At 33.1% G+C, this 19,117-nt stretch overlaps 4 protein-coding genes across 4 annotated transcripts; 2 read left to right on the top strand and 2 right to left on the bottom strand.

The window, feature by feature from the left end:
* Positions 1–227: 227 nt before the first annotated feature.
* On the bottom strand, positions 228–3,582 carry LOC137826602 (laccase-4). The gene is made up of 6 exons (XM_068632625.2): positions 3,443–3,582; positions 2,696–2,847; positions 2,351–2,595; positions 1,834–1,962; positions 713–1,636; positions 228–608 (listed from the first exon to the last, which is right to left on the bottom strand). Exons 1-6 carry the CDS (start codon positions 3,527–3,529, stop codon positions 478–480), a joined length of 1,668 nt encoding a protein of 555 aa, XP_068488726.2. The 5' UTR covers positions 3,530–3,582; the 3' UTR covers positions 228–477.
* A 5,841-nt stretch (positions 3,583–9,423) lies between these two features.
* On the top strand, positions 9,424–12,356 carry LOC137827080 (protein NRT1/ PTR FAMILY 8.1). Its single transcript, XM_068633290.2, has 5 exons — positions 9,424–9,493; positions 9,607–9,754; positions 9,829–10,046; positions 10,362–10,918; positions 11,350–12,356. The coding sequence occupies exons 2-5, from the start codon at positions 9,649–9,651 to the stop codon at positions 12,182–12,184; spliced, it is 1,716 nt and encodes a 571-aa protein (XP_068489391.1). The 5' UTR covers positions 9,424–9,493; positions 9,607–9,648; the 3' UTR covers positions 12,185–12,356.
* Positions 12,357–13,133: 777 nt separating this feature from the next.
* On the top strand, positions 13,134–14,234 carry LOC137824459 (homeobox prospero protein). The gene is made up of 2 exons (XM_068630108.2): positions 13,134–13,231; positions 13,450–14,234. The coding sequence occupies exons 1-2, from the start codon at positions 13,192–13,194 to the stop codon at positions 13,887–13,889; spliced, it is 480 nt and encodes a 159-aa protein (XP_068486209.1). The 5' UTR covers positions 13,134–13,191; the 3' UTR covers positions 13,890–14,234.
* A 2,413-nt stretch (positions 14,235–16,647) lies between these two features.
* Positions 16,648–18,362, bottom strand: LOC137825687 (protein OCTOPUS-like). The gene has a single exon (XM_068631424.2). It carries the CDS (start codon positions 18,206–18,208, stop codon positions 16,724–16,726), a length of 1,485 nt encoding a protein of 494 aa, XP_068487525.2. The 5' UTR covers positions 18,209–18,362; the 3' UTR covers positions 16,648–16,723.
* Positions 18,363–19,117: the final 755 nt, after the last annotated feature.

The raw sequence follows: 19,117 nt of genomic DNA on the forward strand, positions 1-19,117 counted from the left end.
TAATTATTTTAGAGACCAAATTTAGAAACTAAATAATTGGTAGTTAAAACTTGGTTGCTAATTAGATACCAATTTAGAAACTATTTAACAATAATAGAAACTAATTTAGAAACCAATTTTTTATTTAGCTTCCAAATGGTCTTTAATCTAGTTACTATTGCAACTAATTATTTTAGTATCTACAAATTGGTTTTTATTTAATGATTTTCTTGTAGTGCACAATCACATGACATTGATGAAATCCTTTAAATTTATATTCAATGTTGTATACATAATTATATATAGCCTAAGTTATTTCCGAAGAAGATGAGAAGTAGAAATAATGCAAAAAAAAAAAATGAAAAAAAATTACAGGGAAAAAATACAGAAAGTGAAGACATGTTAATTGGTCTTATTTTCCCATTTTCAACTTGTCCTTTTTATTTGCTCCTAGAAAATGTTGTTATGATGTTTCCCTCTCTTCCTCCTTAAGCAAACTCAGCATTTGGGAAGATCAATTGGAGGTGGTAGTATTGACTCATTTGGTCCTTTACCATTGTCCACCAAAAATGCCATCTTTAGTCCCCATGTTGTATGAATTTCCAAATGGCAATGCATAAACCAAACACCTAACAAAACAAAGAAAAGCATGTAAGAAAAAGATGAGACATGCAATAACTTTCTATTGTATAAACATTGTAACCTTCAAACACAGTGAAATTGACCACTTCACCTGGATTATCAGCCCTAAATCTAATAGCAGTCCACCCCCCAGATGGAACACCAACTGTGTTTCTCTCCACAGGATCCACAAGGTTAAACTTTTTGGTGTCCCTTTTGGGGTTGAAATTCCCTTGTCCCCTACCAACCACAAAGAAGTTGAATCCATGGAGATGAACAGGATGGTTCTCAGGTGTGATCATTCCAGTGTCTTGCAAGACCAATTGAACAGTGGAGTTGTAGGCAAGCCTATAGACCCTTGTCCCTCTATTGGTCCTCAAATTTGCTGGTTGTTGTGTCCCTGTGAAGTCATAAACCACTGAAGGCTTTCTGGGAAAATCATCAGTGAAAACTCCACTTATGTTGAAGAAATGTGCTTGGAGAAGAGAGATTTTTGGCATCACAAAGGTCACATTGTTGATGGCTGCAACCACCCTACTACCATTGACACAAGTGGGACAAGGGTTGACTCCAAGGCTCACAGTGAAGAACAAGTTATGGTCAACCTTTGTAGGGACTCTAGCAGGGTAGTTTTTGGAGTTTAGACTTCTGAGTGAGTCAGTGAAGGTGGTTGCAATTGGGGTGGCATTTTTGGGAGGTAATGAAGTGAGGGTTGTGATGGTGGAACTAAGTGAGCCTGAATAGTGTAATGTTGCAGTGGCAGTCACATTGTCCACTGCAATAGGAGAGTCCATGAATGGAGTGGCGGCTACTAAGTATTTGCCAGTGGCACGGTTGGCTTTCAGAAGCACATTTGTGGTTTGACCAGGTGCTATAACTATGGTGTTAGTTTTCAAAGGTTTTGTGTAGACAGCATCAACCTCAACAACAGTGAGTTGATGACCTGCAATTTTAAAGAACAACTCTTCATTTAGTGCAGCATTGATTATTCTTAGCAAGTAGGTGTTTCCAGCATCAACTTCAAGTTTGTACACTCCTGCATGGTGGAAGTCATTATTCAGTCTCTAGTGAAAATGTTGTGATCATGGTTTCACATAGTGTCTCACCTTTAAATACTTATGCAGAAAGAAAAATATCAAATACTTGACATTTTTGTGATTTTCAAATGAAAATAAAAATTCAAACCAAGTGAAACTGTAAGTGAATTTTTGTCCATCTTATAGTAAGTTTCACCTTGAGAGGCACACTGTTGAACAGATCCTGTATGACCATTAATGGTGTGGGCATCAGAGACATTTGGTGCCAACCCAGATTTCAAGGCTTCCTTTATTATGGCCTCTGTATCTGATTTCCACCATTCACCTGAAAAAATTCAAATTTTGAAACATTGACATTTATTAATTATATCAAACATGTCCATATATATACTACTATTAGTTATTAATGAATTCAAAACATAAAAGTTTCTATTAAAACGTGTTATTAATGTATTTTTACTATGCTTTCTAATAGAAATTTCTGTTTTGAATACCTTAACTGGTTGGCAAAATCTGATTTCTTTTCTCTAATTCATGAACATGCAAAAGACAGGTATAGATTGGAACACTTAGTGACATAAAAAATAGTTTTATACATTATTAGTATGATACTTAAGGTAATTATTATACATATAATAGTTTGTGATTGATGAACAATATAAAATTATTTATAGTGTAGAAAAGAATATAAAGAAAAATGTAGAGGAACTGACTCAGTAGGATAACTTTCTCTGCATTGGGTTTGGGAAAAGGGTAAGGAACTCCAAGTTTGGGCAAAATGACCAATGCACCATGCAAAGTTGACCTGAGCCAGAGGATATGTGCATGCCACCAAAGTGTCCCTCTCTGCCCTGTGAGAGTGAAGTTGTACACAAACACCTGGCCCGGTTGAATTGGGCATTGGGTTATGTATGCAGGCCCATCAGCCCAGCCTGTCCTCAATTGTCTCACCCCATGCCTGTTCAATTTTCATTCACCATCAAATTAGTAAAAGAAATGTAAAAATATCATTCAAAGTTAGACTTTAGAGTATAGTATAGTAATTCTAGCACACCCACCAGTGGATGCTAACATTGTATTTCACATGGTTAACCACCTTCACCAAAACAGTGTCATCTTCCCTAGCATAGATGGTGGGGCCTGGGAACTTTCCATTTACTGTTACTATGGGCTTGGTTGAACACAATCTTGTGACATTCTTCACCACCACCTGCACACAACATAAACCAATTACGGAACATGTATGCATGAACATTTACTTTAGGCTAGTATGCTTCACTTCAATGACATGTAGAAGATTATATATTAAGGTGTCTCAGTGCTGATAAAACTGGCAACAGTAATAGGAAAATACAAACATTACACCTAGCTATACCTTTATGAAGGTATACACTTTTCTTAGTTCTTAAATTGCATTTTCTTAATATCCAAATAGCAGCTGAACTAGCTACACAACACTTAGGCTCTTTCATGCAGTAATGAATAGTTTTAGATGAGACAATAACTGCATCAGAAGCACTCAAAAGTGATAAACTTAGGTTATTACCTATAACACATATATCAAGCAAGTGCTGTAGTTGAGTGAGAGAACATAAGCATGCATGCTTTTCTAAGCAAGCGTTTTTATACCATTTATTCATAAACGGATATAGATTTAGCTGATGTAAAAAGTAAGATCTCTCTACTAAGAAACAATACAGAAAACACTTTTTACATGAAATAAGACTTTAACTGATGGAGAAAGCAACTTCTATCATGATAACTAAAATGAGAGTGTAATGCAATATGCAATGCACTGCACCTACGTTGAACTTGTAGTGGCGAACCATGGCTTCCACTGAAAGAGGAAGCATGCAAGCTGCTAATAGAAGAATGATTTTAATCCACATCATGAACTTTCTCTGCCTCCACACAAAGCAGAGATGGTAGGACTCTGTGGAATGCACAATGCAAAGCAAGTAAGAAGGAGCATGCTTATAAAGAGGTATTCTCTGTTGTCATGTCCTTTTAATCAGTTGGTTGAAGAAAAACTTAAGACAGAATAGTAGAATTAATAAAATAATATACACCAAAAGACACAAAGAAGATGGCCAGAAAGTTGCATTATTTTTCTTGTGTGTCACATAAAGTAGCAAGTTATAGATGGACTAAGACAACTTTTGAAGCTAAGAAAGATGAGTTTTGCAGGTGATGTTTTTTTTATATTTGTTTGTGATGGACTAGGTGGTCAGATCAGATACTGGGTTTGGTTGAACCATATTGGGTGAAGTACAACGATTCTCAGCTAACATGGCAATTGGTGGAATGGATACACGGTTTCATCGGATGAAGTCAATGAGATGACAAATACACAACACCAAATGTTTAAGAATCAAAAACTGTTACTTTTAGTTTGTTATTGGAGTTCTTGGTTTGGTTGTTACAAACTAAATTTGTGACAGCTTCCACCTGTTGAAAATATGTCATTGTTTCAATGCAAATTAACTTGTAATTAATTTGGCTCTCTCCCAAATGGTAGTAATAACCAGATTAATCTCACTTGTTTCACATACATGAATTTGTAATGTCACTATAAAAAAATTATTAAATAATAACTAGAGAGAAAAATAAAATACTAATTTAAAGATTAAAAAATTATTCATATATAAAGTAGTTTCTATTATTAATAAAAATTTATAAAATAATTTATAAATATCTAAATTAGTTAGCGAAGTTTTAGCACTAATATTTTAGATTTTAAATTAATTTCCAAAAAAATAATAGAGACTAATTTAAAATATAAAATAGTAAGTAAATAAAATCTTGGTAGCTAATAGTTAAATATTAATTTAAAAAATATTTTTAAATTTTAATTAATAATACAAACTACTTTAAATATTAGTTTGTTTAATTTATAAACAGATCTAATTTAATCAAATAGTAACTAATTATTTTAGTCTCTAAAATTAGTTTATATCTAATCATCTTCTTGTTTAGAATAAGTATAGAAATTAAATTATGTTAATAATTAATTGATTATAGTTAAATTAGTTTTTGTTTAATAAATTTGTCAAAAAGTTTTTTAGAATAATTAATTTGTTTCAATAAAAAAATCAGTTTTAATATATAAAAAACATGTATTAAGTGGAAAGAAAAATAAAAACAGTTGAAAATAGTCCTGTACTATAAACTTTCATATCTAGAAAATCAGATAATTTTTTAACTCTTTTTTCCTTTTTCTTTTCATTTGGTTATTTTTTTAAACGCAAAATTCTTGATCCAAAGATCTAAATTTGTACTGATAATTAATTGAGATATGTGTACTGATAATTATTTGAGATATTTTTTTACGAAAAGACCAATATAAACTTTATTGTGAACTTAGTTTTCGTAAAAAAAATATATTAATGGTAAAGATCTATTAAAAAAGAAGCTTCTAACAGATTCTCCAAACTCCATAGATTGGTGAGGAACTTGACATCATCGTAAGAAAATAGTTATCGTAAAAAAGTGAAACTGTGACACATAAACAAATAGTTGTTTTTAATAACTAAAAAGTCTATCTGTTTGAAATTTTTTTGCCATTATTTGAATCAAGCTTTAATTCCTTTCACTTTGAGTTGAAATATTTTAGACGAACATCAAAGATTATAAGTGAACACCATTAATGACCCAATATGAGTGATGTGGCTTACATAATTTTTATAGAACTAACAAACATTCCTAATACACTATGATTATCTTAACTACAAGGTTACTTCGATAGTTGTTGGACTGTTGTGTCTTGTTTTGAGAATATGATTTCTTTGGAGGGTTGATGTAATTGTATTTTGTTGTGTTCTTGTAATTTTAATCTGGTATGTTAATATGGTTGATGTGTTGTAATGTCAGTTGAATCCCAGCTGGTTGGGTGTTAGAAAGTTTGATTTAGGATTTTTATATAAGGATTATGATACCCTGAAAATGCCTCATTTTATTTTATTTATTTATTGTTGATAAAAAATGAGGTTAATCTGATAACATATCATAATCTAGATTCAGTATGAGAGATCAATCATAATCTTATAAATGTGCACATCAATCAAGATAAAAATATGCATTGAATAATATTTACTACTATCACTTATCTCATATCAAACCCTAATTTAGACATCATATTACTTTTTACAAGTATTCACCTGATCAAAGACTGAAGACCTCACGGTAAATTTAACTAGGATCATTAAGAAAGAGAGAAGTACTTCCACAGAGTAAGAACAAATATCATTTTATTAAACATCTAATTAATATTTTTCTCTCTCAATATACCTTTATTATTTTAATATTCATTATTAGTACCGTTGTTTAATATTCATTGCTAATATATAGTGCTAATAATGATTAGGTATTGATAATATACAATATTTTTTTTACTATCATCTCATCACAATTTATTATGGATATAAATTTTAAGATAACTATCATATGTGAAATATGACAATGAAATAATAATGTTTAAAACACTAGTCTTTAATGAAAAGCAAAGGGTTAAAGAAATGTTATTAATTATACTATTGTGGATGAACTAATTAAGATTTTTCCAATGGATGATTACCATGGTGGTAGGTGAGGGTGACGTTAATGGTAGCCCAACAAATAAATATTGGTGAAGAATGGTTTTCGGGAATTGCTGGCATTATTATGAGATCAAAATTACAAGTTTCTTTCCCTGAAAAGCAGCCATTGGAGGAGTTGGTACCATCATCATCTCATTAAACAACTCTTCTCATCATATTCATCAATCTCACAAATCTTTCTATTTTTTCTTTTCACCAAATTCAAACAGATGAAGTAATTAATATCTAAGCATTTTTAAGCCTAACAAATTTTAGTGAATTTAAGTAATATTTTAACATGCCAAGTAAAGTTTTAATCATAAACTTGAATTTCAACCGTGACTTTTTTTATCAGAAAAATAATAAATAAATATGAATCACTTAAAAGATAACTCAACTCTTATACAGAAAAAAAAATATAAAACCTTATTTCAAAATTTATCCTAAACTCACAACAGAAACTATCAATAAATTTTTACCTTAACAAAACAACCAAAAAAGTTCGTCCATGACACTAGTCAGGGTATATCATCATAACAAACTCCAAAATGCATACCAAACGTTAGCCTCCAAAAGTATAAGATATTTTTTTAATCTCTTATACAAAAAGCACAACACTTTAACAAACCACAAACACAACAAAAACAAAAAAATACATAATATTTGCACGATACAAATACTCTTCCAAAGAGTCATATTAATATAATGTAAGGAGCAGATGCTTCTATTGCAAAAATCCTTTTACTCCATCCAGATACTCCGACTGCGTATTACCAGCGCATCCCTTCAAAAATATAAATTGGTTTGTGTCAACTATTTTTTTTTTAGAAGATACTTCAAAACATCAAAAAGTATACCATACAGTACAAGAAAATCATTAAATAAAAAACAATTTTAGAGACAAAAAATAATTAGTTGTTATAGTGACTAAATTAGAGACAATTTTAGAGACGGAAAAAATTATTAATTTCTAAATTAGTTTCTATTATTGATAAATAATTTCTAAATTGGTATCTAATTAGCAACCAAGATTTTTGCTATCAAATTTAGAATCTAAATAATTTTAAGTTAAAACCTTGATAGCTAATTAGATACCAATTTTGAAACTATTTTCGGTATCTAAAGGTCTCTAATTTAATCAACATAGCAACTAATTATTTTATATTTAAAAATTAAAAGTTGATATTTTATATATTTTTTTAATTTTAATATAGACATGCAAACGTGATAATATTTGTGTTTCTCTTAATTAAATTTAAATGAGTGAATAATGTGATGATGTATAAAAGTAGTAACAAATAAGAAGCGTGTACTAGTTACAATGGTTGACGTACACCACTGTGAACACACATTTATAGTTGGTTAGGTTTATACACGTAAGCCTTTCTTTTTCTTTTTCTTTTTCTTGAAAAAAAAAGGTATGATATTTTATGACATAATATTTCATGTACTCACCTAAAAAAATCATGTAGATAAGCATGAATTCTTCTTTATTTTTCTCAAGTATATATAATGCATGTTTATCAATATAGTCTTTGAACTATTGTGATTTAGTGATTATTTATATTGAATTTATTTAACTAAATGATAATTTAAATATTTTTTAAGGATAAAATCCCAATAGAATTCTCAATTTCAAAGTAAACGATACACTAATTGAAAAAAATATGTAATTAACAATCAAGTCGATATTATTTATTTATTTATATTATGTATTCATTCTAACTAACACTAAATTTATGAAGTTATTTTAACATTACAAAATATGACTATTGACTAAAAATATTTTGAAATGTATTAAATATATTATATTAAGTTAATAATTTGGTGTTCATCTTTAGTTAGTTGGTATAACTTAACTTAGAAATTAAGATAATATTTTAAATTAAAAAAAATCTATGTATATTATTTTATTTTCTTACAAAAGATGTATTAAAGTGTTGATTTAGCTTGTACTATATAATATTTATATATTTTTTATAAAATAAAGAGAAGTTGATGTTAAGTTGTTTATAAAAACTCTAACCATTCTTAGGGGCCATATATCTAAAGAACCATATTTATTTTCTCATTTAGAATACACAAAGTAATTTTTCTAATATCACTGCTTGCAATGCATATTACTTCCATTTCTTCTATTTTTGGTATCTTCTTCATTCATTTCAGTTCTTCCTATTAGCCTTCTTTTCTTGGTTTCTTCAACTATTTTATAAAATTTTATATGTTTTTAAGAATTGAGTATTTATTTGTTTTTATAAATCTTTTGAACCCATTATCCTTAACTCATCTAACAACCATATATAATATTTATTTAACTTGTTATTATTGAAATTATCTTAATTGGGTTTTGTTTTTGTCAAAAGTATATAATATAAAATCGAGATGCCACTCTTTTACAGTATATATACAGATGGATATTATATATTTCTATATTTGTATATATTAGCATAAATATTAGATAATTATGGGTCCAATCTCATCAAACAAAGTCTAATTCAACCTCATAAAACTAATAGCATGTGTCATGATAGATCCAATACATAAAATCAATATATGAGATTGAGGTTTGCACCCACTTATATACAATGAAATGTCCTAATCTCTAGTCGATGTGGGGTCTCCAACACTTTTCTTTAAAAAAAACTCAACTCGTGACAATTTTTTTTTCCAGTGCAGAACTCTCACGACATTTTCGATAAGAAAAATATGTAACAGTAACACAGTAGTTCTAAACCATTAAATATAATTGAATTTGAAATTAATGCGTTTAAATTAATCTGATCTATAACCTTGCATTGGAGAAATTAATTTCCAGACATATATATCCATTAGAATATTTTTCATGGGTTAGAAACAAGAAAGTGTTCGTTTCTTATTGTCCTTGTTATATTATACCTGTCCCTTTCCCACCAATGATAAACCCAACGTCACGCAAATAAACACATTACAATTTACAGATGATCATATACTATTTTACTGCATTATTTTGCAATTTAGTTTTCACCACAAACTTTGGTTCATAATAACTATATATATATATATATATATATATATATATGACAAGCAGAAGCAGCTCCCTAATGATTGGATTTGACCTCTTGTTTGCATAGGTCTGCATAAGATTCAGCAGATTCAATGCCTTGAACAAAACGTCATCCTAGTCTCACACTAAAAAACACTATATATAACTTTTTCTCTCACTCGTAGTCTTCATCAAACATTTGCCATACTCAGTGTTTTGCTTACCTTCATCTCAAGCTGAACAATATTATTTTATGGAAGGTAAGGGTTGCACTTTCTAACCAAGTGGCTATACACTATGCAGGATAAGAAGAATAATGAGTTTATTTTCAATGACATTCTTGGTTTTTGGCTTTTGACATGTCAATTTCTAGCTTGATTGGTTGCAAATTCCACTATCCCTCCACTGAACTACAATGGCTGAGGAAGATGTTTACACAAAAGATGGAACAGTGGATTACCGTGGGAATCGTGCTAACAAAAAGGAAACTGGAACCTGGAGAGCCTGCCCTTTTATTTTAGGTAACCATTGTGCATCTCTATTCTCCAACAGTTTATGTTTTGTGGGTTAAGGAATTAATCAGACCAATTTGCAGGAAATGAATGCAGTGAGAGATTGGCATACTATGGGATGAGCACAAATCTTGTGTCTTATTTCAAGACTCAACTAAATCAGCATGGTGCTACTGCTTCCAAGAACGTTGCAAATTGGGGTGGAACATGCTACATCACTCCATTGATAGGAGCCTTTGTGGCTGATGCCTATCTTGGAAGATATCTCACCATTCTTTATTTTTCAGTAGTTTATGTTATTGTGAGTACATTCTCTTCAATCTTTACACCATTACTGCTAACTATCATGGTAGAGTCGAAGAGATAATGTCGTCTCAGAGATTATACATTTCGTGTTAAGTGTGTTTGTGGTAAGATTGGAGCTTGAAAGTTGTTGTGTTACAATAATTTTATTTTGTTTTTGGATTATTAAGGTAGGTGGACCTTGAACATTTTGTATAAAGATTGAACACCCCTAAATTATTATATTTTATTTAGAAGATTGAAAGAGAGAATCAATAAAATGAAACCAAATGAAAATGGGAGAAGTAACCAAATCTTTTGTTTTCTTGCATAGGGAATGACACTATTGACATTGTCTGCATCAGTTCCTGGCATGAAACCAACCTGCGATCCACAAGAGAATTGTCATGCTACTGAGGGACAGAGAGCAATTTGTTTTGTGGCTCTTTACCTTATAGCTCTTGGCACTGGTGGGATAAAGCCTTGTGTTTCATCATTTGGTGCAGACCAATTTGATGATGCTGATAAAGCTGAGAAGGAGCACAAGAGTTCTTTCTTCAACTGGTTCTATTTTTCAATAAATGTTGGTGCCCTTGTTGCTGCTTCTCTATTGGTGTGGGTACAAACTACTGTAAGTTGGGGATGGGGATTTGGCATTCCAGCAGTGGCCATGGCAATTGCAGTGGTGAGTTTCTTTTCAGGTACAAAGCTGTATCGGAATCAGAAGCCAGGAGGTAGCCCCCTCACTCGCATGTGTCAGGTTGTAGTTGCATCCTTAAGAAAGTATGATGTTGAAGTACCTAATGATAAGTCTGGGTTATATGAGATACAGGAAGACTCAGAATCAGCTATTCAAGGAAGTCGCAAGCTTCAGCACTCAAATGGATTAAGGTAAACAATAGCCACAAATTTCATTATGTTTTCTCCTCTAGTTGAAAAATACCCTTTGACACACCCTTTATTGTCTCATGTGGGTGTCACTGATAGATAATGAGTCCAATTTTTTTAAATTAAACACTTTCATATGTTATAAAGTGTTGATGTTCGATGTGTTCCATGAACGCATTATTTAAGATTAGTGTTCGAGACTCAGGATAATTTCACATGTTATTTGATATATCCTATCAAATAAGGACAAGTTCATAAATCATTAGACTTATAAACATTTGTCTAAGTTTTTGGAAATCATGAACATTTGTCTAGTTTTTCTTTTAACCTATACACAACAACTTAGTTTTAAGTCAGAAAAGATAAATGAAAAAAGACACTGCCCTATTACTTTATCTAGTTTTGTATTCACATTTACCACCTGTGCGTTGCAGATTCTTTGACAAAGCAGCAGTGGTAGGAGATTCAGATAATGGGAAAGACCCAGTAAATCCATGGAGACTTTGCACTGTGACTCAAGTGGAAGAGATTAAAGCCATTGTAAGATTGCTTCCTATATGGGCCACTGGCATCATATTTTCAACTGTTTATAGTCAAATGAGCAACTACTTCATACTGCAAGGGGACACCATGGATAACCATGTGAGAAACACAAAGATACAAATCTCACCAGCTACTCTTTCTGTCTTTGATACCATCAGTGTCATTTTTTGGGTCCCAGTGTATGACAGAATCATTGTTCCAATAGCAAGAAAGTTCAGTGGGCGCAGAAATGGCCTAACTCAGCTGCAGAGAATGGGCACTGGCCTTTTCATATCCATATTTTCTATGGTATATGCAGTGGTTTTGGAGAATGTGAGACTTAAAATGGTGAGAAGGCACAATTATTATGAACTGAAGGAGGTTCCCATGTCAATATTTTGGCAAGTTCCACCATATTTTATCATAGGTTGTGCTGAAGTGTTCACCTTCATTGGGCAGTTAGAATTCTTCTATGAGCAAGCCCCTGATGCCATGAGAAGCACATGTTCTGCTCTCCAACTCCTAGCATTTGCATTTGGACAGTACTTGAGCTCTTTGCTCATAACAATTGTCACAAAGGTTACAACTATGAATGGTGGTCCTGGATGGTTACCTGACAAACTAAACTATGGTCACCTTGATTATTTCTTCTTGCTACTCACAGTCTTGAGCGTGCTCAATTTTATTGTGTTCCTTCTGCTGTCAAAGTTGTACACATATAAAAAATCAGTTGGAACACTTCATTGAGTGTTCAAAGGATGTTCAAATTATGCAGTTTCTATAGTCTTTTTAAATTAAGTGCTATGTTCTGGTGCATGGAACAAGGTGGAGCATGTTTAGAAAGTTAATTCTGCTTTGTTTTCACCATGTATTAGATCATCAAATATTGTCAAAATAATGTATAAAATCCTTATTATTATTCACAATGTGTGTCAGATCTTTCACATCAGTGTGCAGCTCATGATTTAATTCCGGAATCAGATCAGAATCAACAGTTACCACAATTGTTGAATATAATGAAGGGACAACATAATTAAAAAAAAGAACTCAAATTAAAATAGTTAAATTATCTTCCCTTTTACCTAACATATTACAGAAAACAAGTTCAAGCTCAATCTATATTTTTAATTTCATAAATATATCGTATTTTTCTTAAAAGTTTCTACCATCCAATAAGAGTAATTCTCTATGCAAATTCTTCCTATACCTTCATATTTTTTTTTTTTAATTTCAACACACTTTTTTTTTATATAGGATTTTTCATTTTTTTTTTATGGAATTATAAAATTCATAACAGTCTCTATAATATGTATTTTGGATGGTAATATCTGAAATACATTTTGATTGTAAATCCAAAAAATATCTCTCAGCTTTTGGATTCAGGAACACTTTCTAAATTTTATAATCCATAATGAATTTTTAATATATATATATATATATATATATATTTTGGATTGTAAAATCTCTGAAAGGTATTTTTGAATTTGGAAATACAGTTTGGATTCTACAATAGAAAAATAACATTTTTGGATTGAATCAAGAATGTATTTTTTAAGGACGAAATGGTCTTTTCAAGTGACCTATGGGGGATGTCCAAGAAGCTATGGAGGTGCAGAAAGAAACATACCTTCATTAAGTTCTGGTCCAATAATGGGCTCATTCAATGTCCAAGAACTTTCCAGGCCCACACTACCAAACCACGTCATGGCCACTAGTTTCAATGTTGATCGAATGATCGAAATCTCACTCTCGCAATGCCTCGGAAGCGGTTTCAGGAGCCACAACCCAAAACAGGTACCTCTCTTTCTACATACCCAAAATTTGGAAATGAAGCTTTACCATAACAGAAGAACTATAGTATGTTAGCAACGTCCGTGTTAAACCATATCAATGGCATAGGGCTTGATTTTTGCGTAATCCAACCTTGAACACAAGGTGTTTGATAAAATGTTTCGGACAGGAATCTTGCATCTTTGATCAAATTCTGTGGACCAATTTATGTTCCAACGCAGGTGCACAACATGCCCAGGACTTCCTGAGGAAAATTGGGTTGGGGAAGGAGAACTACTACTTCTGGAAGCAGATTGGAAAGGCTTTGGTTTGCACGTACGCAGTGATTGGGGCAGTGTGGTGGTACAACGAGACATCGCCACTGGGTTGGTGGACACTGAAGCCAAAGCCAAAGGAAGAGAAGGAGCTTGCTCATTTATACGAGCGGAGGATGTATCCTTACCCTGGTGATCAAGAGGCAATGCAGGAGTTCGTTGCCAAGGGTGGAATGATAGGGACAAGCATTGGTCCCAAAGGGGCTGCTAAAGATGATAAGGATGAGAGTGACTACAAGAAGGAGCTGAAGGACAAGAAGTTTGATCTGGAGGCTCAGAGACTGTGGACGAGGATGAGGAATGAGGTCATTGCTGAGTTTCAGGAGAAGGGCTTTGATGTGGAATGAATGACTGAAGTGAGTGCTCAAAACTATTGCAGGTAGTAAATATTGAGTTTGCTTCTTTTTTTTGTGTTTGGATAGTGTAATTCCAATAAATGTGAAAGAGGAAAAAGACAAATCACTCTGTCTGTTGATTGATATGTGTGAGCGAACCTGAGCATTGGGTTTCTGGGCAATACTGTGTAAAATAAGATGTTAGTTTAGTGGGAATGATTCAAGTCAAAATCTGATATAGAGGTCACACAGTGCTAATTATCTTGAACAGAGATTTTTCCTAGCTTCTTTTGTCTTTTCAAACCATGAGTAATGTAATGAAGCAATATTTATGGAGGATTGTCTTATGTTTGTGAATTAATTTTCAAGGAGGGAGGGGGCCTTTTTGTTCTATGCACTGCTGCTCTAGTTCTATAAAAATGGGTTTTTCTGTACTATCAGTGGTGAGAAATAAAACATTTATTGTGCTTCACTTTGATATACTTCTCCACAATTTGACTCCATTTTATCTTTTCTTTAAACTAAAAAACTCTCATGTTTTAGCTATTTTAATAATATTGTCAATTCGTTTATTGAAAAATAGAGTAAGTTAACAAACTGTTTGGATTTAAGACAAATCTGGTATTTTCTTATAACTTTTTTTTATCTCAAAAATTGTTTTCAAATTAAAATCGGTTATAAAATTACACGTTTAAATTGTTCATTTATTTTAAAATTAATTTTCATGATGATATAACCAATTGAAATGGTCATTTGTTAATGACTTTTTAAAAAAAAATATTAAAAAATATCCTTTCTAAACAATTACCTAGCAAGTGTGCCCCAAAATTATTTAAATCTTCTTCTGTCATCCCTTATTAATCTAATAATATCGAGGAAAACAATATTACGTAAATGTGCCCCAAAAATGTGAGTTTACTTAACGAAAAATATGGAAATGAGATTTGCAGCTTGTAAGTCAAAGGTTGTGCTTTTTGCTCAGACCTTCATAAATAAGTCAGATATTTTTCTAATTTGCAATTATGTGGTATGGCCACCACATCATTGAAAGAGCAGTGAAAAGTGAAGTGTTTGATGGAAAGCACTCAGTTTCAATTTACCAAAGCTTAAGAGTTATAGTAAGTCTCTTGTATGTAGGGTCAACATCTGATCATCAGCAAAACCTATGACTATCAGCAGAAAATACAAAAAGAGAAGTCAGAAACAAACTATTTTCAAAATCAAAAAGTCAATTACAAATATCTTGAATTAACTTTAAACAAATTATTTTGTATATAATTGTACATTTCTTTTAACAACTATGAAGGAGATGAAACAAATGTACAATTTTATTAATATAAACAAAAACTAGCAGCATAAATTAAGAATCGCCTTGAACGAATCCACGGCCATATTTCCAAATCCTAGCAGCATATAAATTCAATGAGAAACAGAATGCTTAACCAAAGAAATAAAGCACAAAAACAGAAATAGGAAGGTAAAAAAAATCCACAGGCACCATTCCTAAGTGCAAACCAATAGGAGGAGTAAACATGGGTGTACCTGAATGCAAAAGAAAAGAAAAGTAATGAAGGCAAGGTACCATCAGAAGTAGGACCATAATAAATTTTAGGTTTGAAAAGCCAACACACAATGGATGATAAAGCAGTGACCATAATCTTTTCTCCGTGTTTTCTTAAAACAAGCAACACGCTTTTCTCTGTGACAAACAATTAAACATGGAAAATATTTTTCCCCAAGCCCTTGCTAAACAAGCAATTAACCATAAATGAGTAATGACTATTGACCAGCTTTAAACTTAAACTTATTCTTCCCTTTCAAGTGCCAACATACAAAGCAATTACAACGGTAACAGCCAGAACAGAATCCAGATATCGGTGATTCTCTACTTTGAGAGGCTAACCCTGAGACTGAATATGTTGTTTACTTAGAACCTGTAAAATCTCTGCAACTATGTATTATGGGGAAGGATTTTGCTGTGTTCTTTTGGAAAGTTATCCTCCATTATGCAGTAGATGTTTCCACTGACAGAATTATCTTCTATGGAATATAAACGTGTCGTCCTTGACAAGGAAAAATATAAAAGAAAATTGACTCATTCGCTGGGACAAATTCTAGATTCCAAGCTTTGGATCTGTCATAAGGTATGAGAAAGGATATTCAGAATTCTGTTTTCGAGTTTGCAAGGAGTTCCTGTATCAACTGCACATATCAGACATTCTCACCTACATCATAGCCTTAACTTTTTTTATTTTAAAGCTTAAAAAAATTATTTAGGAGATATAACAATATAAAGGCTATCGAGTATGTAGACAATTAAGAAACGTAGCTTCTGGTTCTGAATAATAAGGAAAGGTTACACTTCAAAACTTGTAGTTCATACATCTAACTAACAGCATAGCCGAACTAGAACTTGGAAGCTGAAACTTACTCCGAAATATGAAAATAAAGCATGAGAATCTCAGTGAACCTTTCGTGCTGCATTTGGAGTGATACACTTCCACCTTGCATGAAATGCCATAGCTGCACTTGAGGCAGAAAATTACCCCTTCATACAAATTTCATCAACAACATATAAATCATTAAACAGTGTGTGACACATTGTTACAGTAAATTCTAGCAAAATAAAGGTTTGCTCCCAACCTCCTAGAACCATTACAATCTGAGAGTTACCATCTCAACAGCATCATGGAAAAAATACTTTATTTTTGCTACCAGCAAAATTAGACAAAATGCAACCATAATCTAATATGTTACCTTACCAGCATAATTAGAAAATTTGGAAATTAATATTATATATGTTTTTACAACCAAACATACTTTCAATTTCAACAGCTAATACAGTTTCACAAGCCACTTCTGGCGGCTGAATGCAAATCCTTAACACTACTTTTTCCAGCCTTGCTTCTCTTATAGCTCTTGGACGGAGTCAAATAGAACCTCAACAAGCCAGTGTCAGGATTATTTGGCGAATATCTAACACTACGGTTCCTCTGAAACATAAAGTCGTGTCTCCCATTCAAAGCACTCCCTTTGCTCTCAGAATCCTCGGCGAAACCATCCGTTCTACAAGGGCTTCTACAGCTAACGCTATAGCTTCGCATAAGCTTCTGACCAACAGGCTCACTTGCTTGCACATTAACCACCCTCCTAAGCCTCTGCAAAGACTCTGCAAGTGGCTTATCAACCACAACACCAGAATCACACTCCTCTTCCCCAATCCCATCCTCCCTTCTCTCAGTTCTCTGTACTAACCCCAACTTGCTCCACACATCGCGCCATTTCTGCAACTTCTTGACACCCTTTTGCCTATTGGCCGCACCAGAAACATCCTTGGAATCAGATTCCATCACACAACCAGATTCAACAGCATCAGCTGAAGATCTCACATAACTATCCATCAACTCTTTTTCAGTAATCAACAACTTGGCACCATAGAAGGTGGCCGGAGACACCTTCGCATTCACATTTGCATTTGACATCAATTTCAACTCATCAAGCCCTGCAACTGACTGTTTCCTACGAGAGCTTGATCTATCAAAACCAAAACTCCTTCTACCATCGCCAGAACTTTCCAAACCAACACTGTTATTATTGCTGTTGTTGTTGTTGGTGTTATTGGAATTGGAATCTTCATCGAGTGAAAGCATCGGAGAAAGCCTTGAACACGGTTTCCCAATCAAACACCCATCCCAAGAAGCGCGAGGGCAATCGAACGAGATTCTTCCCGCTTCAATCGAAAACCGCGGATCCATGTCGCAGGATCTTCTCCCCAAATTGCATTCTCCAACCTCCGATCGAGTCTCTCTCAATCGCTGCGCACTTCGCTTCTCTGCATTTCCCTTCACATTATCATCAACGTCAGCGCTTTTCTTAGACCTGTGTTTCCATTTCCACTTCTTGAACTTCTCGGCAGCGGCGTTCCAGAAGGTTCTGGAATCCCTGGCAGCTTTCCTCTTGCGGAGCTGCAGTTCGAGATCTATAAACTCCTTCACCGTCTTGGTTTCCTCGTCGGCAACGCTCTCGTCGTTGGAAACCCTAACCACGGAGGCCTGTTTGCGCGAACGGGATTTTCTGGTGTCGTCGCGGGAGAAGAGATCGGAGAGGGAGCTGCGGGGGCGGACCTCACAGGAGCGGCGGCGGGGGTCGGCGGTGGCGTGGTCGTCGGAGGGGCGGGCGCAGGATTTGGAGCGGCGGAGGGAAGGAGAGGGAGGGGATTGGTCGGAGGGGATGCCGGCGAGGCGTTCGCGGAGGCAGAGGGCGCAGAAACCAGTGATGGGGGCGGTGGGATGGCGGTGGCAGGCGGAGAGACGGTAGGATTTGGGAGTCATGAGTGCGGCATGCGTTGGTGTTTGTGAGTGAGTGTTGGTGGGAATGCCATTGTTGTGTTTGTTATGTGTTTATGAGTGAAGAAACTATGAGAGTGCGAGACACGGGCATAAGTATGCACCCAATAGTACGGAATCAAATGTTCAAACACCAACCGTCATAATAATCTTCTCATCATTCATAATTATAAACCCTCCTTAACCCCATTTCTCTCTCTCAATATTTCTTTTTCTAATAAAAAATTTCTATCACTATATATTATTATATATTTAATACGGAATTACGGACACGATACGATTTGAATATGGATAGAGATACTTATTATCTCTAAAATTAGGATAAAGGAATAGAAATTTATATATTTGTATAAGTATATTTTAAAAAAATTTAGTATAAAGATGTTTTTTTATCACGGATCTAAAATTACTTGTTTCTTATTTTTATAATCATAATAAAAATTTATACAATAAATTTGAGTTTGTAAAAAATAATATATTTTTCTTTTTTAAAATTATGTTAAAATCGTGTAGAATTGTCATAAATCTAGTAATTTTTTTAATTGTATATACGTGTTTTACTTATAAGATAAATATCAGTATCAAATACATTAAAAGGAATTTTCAAATTTTATAATTAAATTTTTTTTATATAAATTATGAGAAGTCCTTTCGATGGAACCCTTTGTGGACCCTTAATCCAACTTAAGGAAAAGAATAACAAATTAAAAAAAATGGATAAAAACGTTTAAATAAATTAAAATTATTACTCTCATTATTCATTTCCAAGTCTTTTCAATTGAGCTGTTAAGTTACTTTATGAGCTTGGATAAAGGCCACACATTCGAGTTACACAAAGTAACACGTCAACAAATTAATCTTATTAATTACACAACCAAAACATACTAATTACTC

Source organism: Phaseolus vulgaris, chromosome 8, assembly GCF_051622355.1.
Source record: "Phaseolus vulgaris cultivar YP4 chromosome 8, ASM5162235v1, whole genome shotgun sequence".
NCBI classification, from domain to species: Eukaryota; Viridiplantae; Streptophyta; class Magnoliopsida; order Fabales; family Fabaceae; genus Phaseolus; species Phaseolus vulgaris.